Source organism: Trachurus japonicus, chromosome 16, assembly GCF_045865225.1.
Source record: "Trachurus japonicus isolate A0001 chromosome 16, Traja_1.0".
NCBI lineage: Eukaryota > Metazoa > Chordata > Actinopteri > Carangiformes > Carangidae > Trachurus > Trachurus japonicus.
In genome coordinates, this window is record NC_140922.1 from 4,655,058 (window position 1) to 4,665,186 (window position 10,129).

Consider the following 10,129-nt stretch of genomic DNA (forward strand, 5'->3'; position numbering starts at 1 on the left):
GCGTCCAGTCTGTACACAATAACTAACGGAGCTTGAAAACTCATCTGTGATGGTAACCTGTTTTATATCTGACAGATTTCCTGACATTGTTCTCTCATTCTGGACCTTTTATTGTTCCTGTTCAGAGGAATTCTTGCATTTATGAAGCAGTGATATGAGCTCCTCACACTGTGCTCTCTGTGTTCCTGTGAACCATATATTCTACCTGACCTTGCTCTCCCTCTTTGCTAAGACGCCCGCCCACACACTCTGTGCTCCCTCTGTCTGAACTGCTCTTTAAGGCGACTGATTCGCTCCTCACCGAGGTCCTGACCCGGCTCTGGGAACAGATATTTTCTTTTATTGAAGCAGCAGAGCCGAGCCACACACTTTCTTGGACAGCGTCCCTTTCTTGCACTTTTGCAGCTCAATTATTATCTTTGATGGAAATTTTTAGTCTTTTTAACGTGTTGATCTGATCCTGGCACAGATTTTGCATTTCACCGTCTTGGTCAAATAAACTGAAATTGGGCAGTAGATCTTCATTTAGTCTGTTTGTTGTGCTAACACCTTGGACCCCCAAGCTGGCAGAGATGGGACATTCCTCCTCCTTTTGTTTGAGCTGATTACAGCCGCGCCATTTGTGTTGCATTACCCCGAATCGGCATCGTTGATTGCTGCCTCTTTGGACCTTCCTACCCAGAATGCCACACATGTGGCGAGGAACACAGAATGGCTTCAAGAACAGTTGGCTTCAAACTCTACAGTAGGAATGTTTTTATAAATATCCCCGTTGGATGAAAGGAGTCGGGGTAAAGATACACCTCTTACAGGCCCTCGGAGACTCATCCATCTGTGCTGCGTCTCTGAGAGATCCCATTGAACTAATCCACCGTGGACCCAGACGTCTTCTCTCTGCTCCGTGAAAACACAAACAGGGGCTTGATTTTTATAAAAGTAAATGTAACTTCCTGTCCTCTCCACCCTCTTTGTATTTTGGACTCATGCCCGTCACCCTGCCTTCCAAATTTCCGTCGACTTGCAGCGCTCTTTAGCAACAGGTCCGCCAGCGCAGCCACCCGGGGATCTGTGGTTAATGATGAGGTGAAGACTTCTCTTATTGAGGCTGAAGCCGTGCCAAGCTGCTGTGGTCTGAAGTGCATTGAACAGATATGAAAACGGTTACTCTCAGGGATTTGTCTTGTGTTTTCAATGAGGCGTAATGGTCTGGATGAGTCGTCGTGGACCTTACATGTGACCCTCCAGCAGACACATGGTAAAAGAGTAGAAATACCAGATGTGAGAAGGGAAAACCTCTAAACACCTGTATCATTCTAAATCGGCATATAATCAGACCTCTTTGAGCTTTGCTACACTTTCTCCGCGCACCGACTGAGGTTTCACGTGTTTTGACTGGCTGCACTGTGTGTGTGTATGCATGCATATGTGTGTGTGTCTGTGCGTGGGAGTGTGACGGTGATATTTCTCATGGCTGTGCTACAGAGCCGGCACTAAACCGACTCTCTGGTGGGACGTTAACCTGCTCAGCGTATCCTTCCTGAGTCTGCTCAAACAAGCCCAGCTCAGAGACTGTATATCTGCTCATAATGAACGGACAGGAAGTCACTCTTTGTGCGCTCGCATTGTGTGAGGGTGCATGTTTCGGTGTGTACGTGCAGGTGGAGGTCCTGTGAAGGTGTAGCCGCTTTTAGAGAATGGTGTGTGTGTGCACGTGGATCTGTACGGGGGCTGAAAGTATATTTGCTGTGTAATATCTGGTGTGTGTGTGTGTGTGTGTGTGTGTGTGTGTGTGTGTACATCAGTGTTGGGCAACTTTAAAAGGTTATTAGCTATAGTTACTTGTTACTTTCCCCAAAAACTGAGTTAGTAACTGAATTACTACATTATAAAAGTAACTAACTACCAGGAAAAGTAACTATTGTGTTACTTTTTTATAAAATGCTCATACGTCAAATTACTTGGTTACTTCCAGATAAACAGCTTTTTTCCAACTAGTTGATGGACTGAAAAAACATGTGTGGGCTATATAGAAGGTGTATTATTTTGTGACAGGACTTTTTGAGTAAAGTAACAGTGCATTATATTGTCAGTAATGGGAACAGTGTTATAACGGGGGAAACAGCGCTACTTTTTTCAGTAGGCTAACAAGTACTCAAAAAAGTTACATGATGGTGATCGTACATGCACGTGTGTGAGTCCATCTCATGTTCTTTCTTATTAATTTAAACTATTGAACAGTCAATTATCCATCATCCCTTGGAGTCACATTTCTGTCCTGGCAGTGGTGTGCACAAGGGGGGACGGGGGCCCTTGTGCCCAATTGTTGAAAAACGCATGCTAAAGTGCCCTCTTCAATGACGAGGACGCGCTGTAAATGCCCCTTTTTTTTCTTTTCGCCCCTTCCCTTCAAAAAGTCTGTGGTCAATCTAATGCTAATGCTAATGCTAATGCTCTCTTTTAGCATGAAAGCTTTGCTTTCAGAAACTCAGTTGGAATTTGTTTGCTAAATTCTCCACTGTATTGACCAGCTGGTTTCTGCGTCACTTCTGTGTACTCTCACATGTCAGTACACTGTGTACACTCGCAGGTGTGACTCTCAGCTGGTTAGTATTATCCCACATGAAACGCTGCCATTGTCCGCTCACTGGAAAATGATGAATGTAAAGTGCGAGCGCAGTTGACGGCCACCTGCCGGCTGCTTTGCCCTCTTGACTTTAGAATAAACAGTTTCACTTTGCTGTGAGAGACACCTCCGTCACGCGACAACGATATTAAGCTGCCGTCAGCGTCAACACCACGTCGTCGCTGTTTTCACAAGTTTGAAGATAAATGGTCAATCGATGGTTCCTCTCCCGCTGCGATGTAGCCAAGATGGCGTCCGTCCTCCATCCTGGCACCGCATGTTGCTGTGTCTGTGTTAATGTAAGTACGTGAATTGAGACAGTGTATGAGACTGAAACAAGAGTGAAGCCAACCTGAGCAGAGCAGCAGACCTGAGTACTAATTCTCTGCATTCTTTCAAATGTTGATTTATTATGAAAAATATTTGAATCAGTGTACATTAGGATCTTAGATTTTTCCTTTATAAAACACTGAGAAGTGGGAGCTGTAGCCAGGTGGAGCTCTGAGCAGAGGTCCCTGGTTAACGGCCACTATGATGTTGTCCTGCAGACCAGAGCCACCCTGACCCCCTGTTTCCTGCTTCTCTGTGTCCTGTCTGAAAAAAAGGGTGAAAAATACCACAAAAATATAACAACATGAACAATGAGTTCAATTTTTAAAGAATCAGATTTTAACCCAAACATGTGGTCACATGACAAGGAGTTTTGTGTCCTCAGATTCTTTGGCAACATAAAGTTTTTTAAAAAAAAACATATATTAATGTAAAAGTGCTAAATTATTCTAAAGGATAAAAGCTCCAAACAGTGAAAGTACAGGCTGAGCTGGTTCCTACTCCATCGTTGTGTTAGTGCATCACTCACAGATCAGTGAACAATGTGAGAGTCGTGTTCTGGATCAAACAACAAATATTTCTTGTTGATTTTTTTTTTCTTCTATCAATTCAGCGGTGTCCAGATGTAGCAGGCCCCTCCCCCTCCCCCTCCCCCTCCTCGCTGCTGTCAGGTTAAAAGAAAAAAGCTCCAAGTTATTTTCCGATACAGTTCAGGCCAGGTCTGGTGGACTGTAGGCAGCCATATGGAGAGGGAGCTCTGGAAACATCCCATTACAGGTCATATATCACAGGTCTGACAGCAGCCATTCTGCCTTGTTTTCATTTCAATCACGAGTGCAGCTGCGCCGGAGAGCGGCGAGGCTCTGCCACGTTAACCCACTGAAGCCTGGGAGACGGTCACCGGGGGCACAGAGAGCACCCGGGGGTGTTGAACGTATCTGCTCGATGCTTCATGTCCGTCAGCAGCAGCTGACACGGCTCTGGTTAATGTCGAGCTGGACTGTCGTTCTCCTGAAGGTCAGCAGTGCCGTACATATTTTTGTGCCTGAGCCGCAGATGGTCGACGTCTCTCTCGCATTTTTATTTCTGGACATGTTTGAAGTTTTTTAAGAAATTCAAAAACAGTGTTAACTCCTTTTTTTTTTAAACATACACAACAAGGAGCATGTTGTCAACATGCAGCAGCTGTTTGTGCAGCTAAAGCAACACTTGTCTCAGAATCAGCTGAGATTCTCATGTGGTACTGATAAAGCACCACATGGAACATGCTACAGGAAATCAGATTCCTGTGTAAACAGATTGTGAACTGGCTCTGAAATCTCCTTTTAGTCGTTTTTAAATCAAGCTTTCACACTAACTATGTCTTTGAACATGTTTCTATGATTTTAATTAATTATTAGTTACTGTATATCACATATAGGAGGAGACCTGATCATTATGTAGTCCAGGCCCACACCACCACCACCACCATGAGCCATTATGCCCTGATGAAATGGCAAAAGGTCCCAGGTTCAACTCCCTGCTGTGTGGTGTCATTATGCCGTTGACTCTGTCCTCTCAAACAAAGGCATAACTCCTATTAAAATACCTTTTGAAATAAAACACAGTATAGTCATAGTCACGTCCGTCCAGGTCCTAAAGCCAGTTGTCGCATGAGTCCATTTGGTGTCTCTTGGCTCAGGGTGGGAGGGGCCACCTGCCTTAATGTCACCTGTGCCGCCTCTTTAACCGTCTAGATAACCATATTTTACATTTTATATTGTTCTCCGTTTTGACTTTTCATACTGTAACATTGTTTGGTCACAGGGTTTCACTGTTTCTTTGGTTAAGTTGTTGTTTCCCCCATTTGTATTTAGTTAAAGCATCAGTATGTAACTTATTTGGCTTTTTATTAGCAAAAATCTAATATGTCTTTCATAAATCCGTATTTCACTGAAGTGGAATCACACCCGCATACAAATGAAAGCTTTCTGGTTCCTTAGAATGAGTTGTTACAAGTCGTTACAAATACATAAGTGGGCGACGCACCGAGCAGAGGCGGCCATGTTGCATCGCCATTTTTTACGTTGAGTGGCAGCGTGACCGTAGGTAACCATAGAAACTGAGCGGAGCTGTGGGCTCGGCCTGTTAAAACTGTCACCACTGTGTAGTGTGAGGAAGGACGGAGGCACAGGTGTTGCATTCAGGTGCAGTCAGGCAGACGGCCGTCGGCAAACCAACCGGATGTCATTTTACTCCACCAGAGAAAGACGGTAAAACGTGGGTCAGGTAAACAATACCATCACCATGACAACATATTGTCACGCCTGTATTGTTTTGCCTCGTGCTGACGGACCACTTGTTTACATAGACGCTTGTTTATCCTGTTACATGCAGCGTCTGTTGTCTGTCTGACGTCTGCCCAGGTTCACCTGAATGCAACATCAAGAATACGTTCAGATATGCAACCGCACTGCTAGATGGGGGGAATTCCTACATATTATAGGCCTACCTTTAAGTAAGCTGCTGTATTATTATTATTTCTTTCTTTTTTTTACAGGTTAACCTTTTTTTTAGCGAGTTTGCTAAAGTTGGTTCGTCAGTGTGTTAGACAAGCAGGACAGATGAAAAGTGAGAGGAAAAGTAAACAGTTCGTCCTCTGAGGAGCTTGAAGGGTAAATTTAATGTCAAACTATCCAATATTTATCCAGATATAACTTTTCTACTAACTCTAAGAGTTAGTTAGACAGGTCAACACTGTCAGCATTTACTTTTTGAAACACCTGAGTGGATTCACATTGAGCAAGGCACTGGACTGTCAACCTTGGTGCGACCATTTTCACCCGAAGCAGATCTGTCCGGTGCTGAGAAAGAGCCTCTGAGTGGAGAGAAAAGTCCTTGTGGCTTTTTGTATTACTCCCACTAACAAAGTACCTTCTGCCCAAAACCAAGTGAGTGTGAGCTGATTCGCTGAGATCTCCACTTTGGGAGCCGCTGCTGTCTGGCCGGAGTGCTTATTTGTAGACGATCAAACCCGCTTCCTTCCACTGTGTAATCTGTTCCTCATGGATTTCCTACAGAGTCCATTAAAATGTAGCGCATAGTAGTGGGGCAAATGAGGAGAAATGGAAACAGTGAAGAAATAGGTGCCCTGGACATGCGGCTTTGATAGAAACCTCTGTCATGTTTCAGTCTGTGTGAGTGAAATGTGATTTGCGAGGCTCTGCCAAAACTCTCGATCCCAATCTGTCTCCGAGACGGACACGACACAACTTCATGTATTTGTAATCGTCCATCTGTTTTTCCTTCAGGGAATTCAGACCTGTAGCCTTCGTGTTGAAGCTGGATTGAGTGGACTGAACCAGGACAAGCAGGTTGAGAAGCGGGTTTCTCCATTAGAGTTGTAGCGGAAGACAAATGTCAATACAATTTGAATTTTGGGATTTATTTTTCATTTCTCTGTGAGGTAAATCAATTACCCTCAAGCTCAAGTAAACCTGATGGAGAAGTTAGAACAATAATTCCTCCACAGCCTCAGTTACTGCTGCTTTATTTATTTTATTTCAAGTTTCATCCACACTGGCTTTTTATGAACTTAACTTTTAACTTTGTATGTTTTCTAACAGGATTTAAGATTTACTACATTGTAAATTTCCAAAATATTTCCATACAGAGTTTCTCACCAGCTTCTGTCAGTGCATGAAAAGAAAAGAACTGTGATAAATATATAAAATAGAAAGTAAAATCTGAGGAGACTTGCCACAACATTAAAACATTGACAAACACAACACGTGTACAAAGACGTTTTTTTACTTGATTACATTCACATCACAAACCAGCATCAATGTGCAACTACGAATAAAAAAGAAATGAATTAAACAAACTAATTAAAAGGTTAGTCAGACAGCTAATGCCGATCTGAGACGATGTGATTTGCTCGTGTATTTGCTGCTGCATATTAACACCTTAGAGAAAATGACTGTCAACATAATTCTCTAACGCGCAGGTGTTCTCATAGATTTTCATGTGAGTTTGGTAATATGCGTAATATCACAAATTACCTGAAACTGAAGCAACAAGCTCACCCGTCAAAGATCTTGCGATTATATTCAACACATAAATGTCCAGAAGATGAAAAAACAGCCCACAAAGACCCCAAATCACAAAATCACAAGAAATTACAGATTCAATTGATGGAGGTAAAGCTAGCCTCCATACTGTAGGTAGCACCCTGCACAAGACAGCATTAAAATGCAAGAAGAGTGGAAACATCCACTCTCACCTAACTCTTCTACTTTAGGATCTTTCTAATTGATTAATGATAGATAGATAGATAGATAGATAGATAGATAGATAGATAGATTGATAGATAGATAGATAGATAGATAGATAGATAGATAGATAGATAGATAGATAGATAGATAGATAGATAGATAGATAGATAGATAGGACACACTTTACTTTTGTCATTACTAAATTAGTGAATATTATTTTTGCTAATACTTGTATGTATCATTTCAACATTTTTGATGTGCAGTTAATTTTAACTAAGCAGTAATTTTGATAAGAATATGTTACATTATATAAGCTCATGAGTTTTTCTAACATGTGCAGGGGTAAAAGTCTAAAGAAAGTGAGTGTGCAGTAAAGTTAAACTCCACCTCTGCTCTGAACACAGGTTTATACTGTGATTTATCTGTTTGCTGGTTGGTTTGGAGTTTAAAACTGTATAAATTACACAGGGATGTTTCTGTAACGTCTGTGCCAACAAAGAGAAGGAAACGTACGGTCGGCAATTAAAGGATCAGGGCCACTAAAAAAAGGAGGGCGGACATGTCATGAATCCTTTTTACAAATCCCTTCTTCTCCTTTGTTTCGTCCTTCGCTGAGCTTTTATTCTCCCTCAGTGGAGGTAGACGTGCTTTCAGAGCAGGTAGAACAGCCAGAGAGAGGAGGTGTGTGTTGTGCTCTCGCTCTTCCTCTCTCTCTCTCTCTCTCTCTCTCTCTCTTGCTCGCTCTCAGAGGAAAACAGCTGTTGTGTCCAGGAGGAAACATTACTTTTTTTCCCATCAGGCTTTTTTGTCCGTGATGGACAGCGGTCTGGTTTTGGCTTGAGTTGCGTTGTAGGATGCAGTTTATGGGCCAGAACGCAGCAGGGGGGGGTGGAGGCGAGGAGGCCAGGGCTGTTTCTGTTCCTCTCTGCGAATAGCGAAGGTCCCCCACGGCGGCGACCCCTCTGACCCCGTCGTGAGAGCATCTGGGGAGAGGGACCCGCTCCTTGACCCCCGGGTCCACTTTCTACGTCGTCCCGGGACCGGCGGCATCTGAGGGGTCTCACTGTTTTCTTTCAATTACAGATTGGCTCGCAGTGTTTTCCTCTGTGTTCACTGATCGTAAATTATACCTGTCGCACTTTTATTTGTTTTTTTCTTTTGGCTCTTTCTTATCCAGGTTTATTTACTCGGTGGAAATTAGATTTTTTTTTTCTTTCTTTTTTTCACATTTTGGATTTTGCAATTAAGCTCAAACCAGTCACCAAACTCAAAGAGAGGAGAGAAAATATCAAGTCAGTGTCTGCCAACAAATATACACAGGGTGCAACATGAAGGATGTCAGATGTGTGTGTTTAGAGAGGTGTTGAATGAATCCTTCAATTTAAGTCATTAACACCCATGATAAAACATTTTCTCTGTAGGCCTAGATGTTGATAACGATGACATTTAAATTTCTTTCAGGGCAGTCAGTTTAATAAGTCTAGAATAGAAGAGAAACTATGATCAATTAGGCTTTTAATAAGAAATATTAATATAATGCATTGTGAATGGGTTAATGCATCAATCAAATGAATGTTTCCTGTTTTATGTGTAATAAGGTGCTAATCTCTGTGGTCACACTTACCAGATAGTATTTAAAGCTAAAACAATAAGTCAACTGAGATACATTTAATTTATTAAACAATGAGTCATTTAAGTCTTTTCAAAAGCAGAAAAACTAAATGAAACAACTTTGCACTGGTTCCTCAGTGTCTGTGGCAGTAAACTCAAAAACTCTGATTACTGGGAAAACAATCAATTCACATTTTGTGTGAATGTGAATTGATCATTTAAAGCATTTTCTCACACTAATAAACCTGGATGGATTAATCAGTTAAAGTGAGAAGATGATTAGCAGATTAATCGATGATGAAACAGTCTTCAGTTGCAGACAGATTTGTGAAATGAAATGTAAATATCTGATAATCCAACATGTTGACAGGATGCTGATCACATGACGACCTCAGACTCAGCAGAGCAACATCTTCCCTTCTCTACGAGGCATCACAGCCATTAACTGTGATTCAGACACGTTCACATTAAACCTCTGACCCTCTCTCTTTCTCTTTTTCTGTCTGTCTCTCTCTCTCTCCCTCCCTTGCCCAGGCCTTTGTCTCCCTCTCTCTGCTGTACTGGGCTCTGCAGAGCGTCACTCAGCTGCTCAGCATCAAGAAGAAGGTGGACTGAGTCTGGACACGAGGCGACTGATTGCTGCGGGAATCTGAGTGGATATAATTCCACAGTAGCATATTTTAATCACCATTAACACTGCACAGCCTCGTTTACATGTGGCCTCCATCGGCTTCTGCTGGAAAATTGAAACAAAATGGTTGTTTCAGCTTTTTTTAGAGACTCTTTATGACTTTGTCAGGAAAAAGGCAAAGTACTCAACAATTTTATATCAAATGATATAGAATTTCCTGTGTTAAAATCCAGGTTCAGAAAAACAGAAAAGCTGCACTGATGATTAATTTACTAATCATTCTGCATGTTTATATTCAACACTAATCCCTGTGCACATTAACAAAACAATATATACCTCTTGTAGAGCAAATACTGTTTATACTGTTGATTTTCCTTTTGATTGTGACATTGTACAACACTGTTATTTTCTGCATCTCGTTGCAATAAAATATTAGTAATGTTTGATTTCCAGTCTCCATTTGTGATTTCCTTAAATAATGCACAAAGGCCAAAGAGACTGAGGATAAGAGAATTTATAAAAATGTAAATGAAAGCCTGGAGGCTGTGCAGCGTGGCAGCTCTGAGCTGGAAGATTATTCACACCAGTTCATCCTCCAACCTCCGGATCATGTGTGGGAGTGACAATCAGTCCACAGCAGATGGTGCTGTTCTCCTCCACCATCATCCTCATTTAAATCAG

At 42.1% G+C, this 10,129-nt stretch overlaps 1 protein-coding gene across 1 annotated transcript in view; it reads left to right on the forward strand.

The window, feature by feature from the left end:
• agmo (alkylglycerol monooxygenase) overlaps nt 1-9,894 on the forward strand; it is a 60,771-nt gene extending 50,877 nt beyond the window's left edge. The window contains exon 13 of the mRNA XM_085803485.1: nt 9,352-9,894. Within this exon, the coding sequence (XP_085659611.1) occupies nt 9,352-9,432 (81 nt within the window). The 3' untranslated portion in view covers nt 9,433-9,894. The remainder of the gene's footprint in view (nt 1-9,351) is intronic.
• Nucleotides 9,895-10,129: the final 235 nt, after the last annotated feature.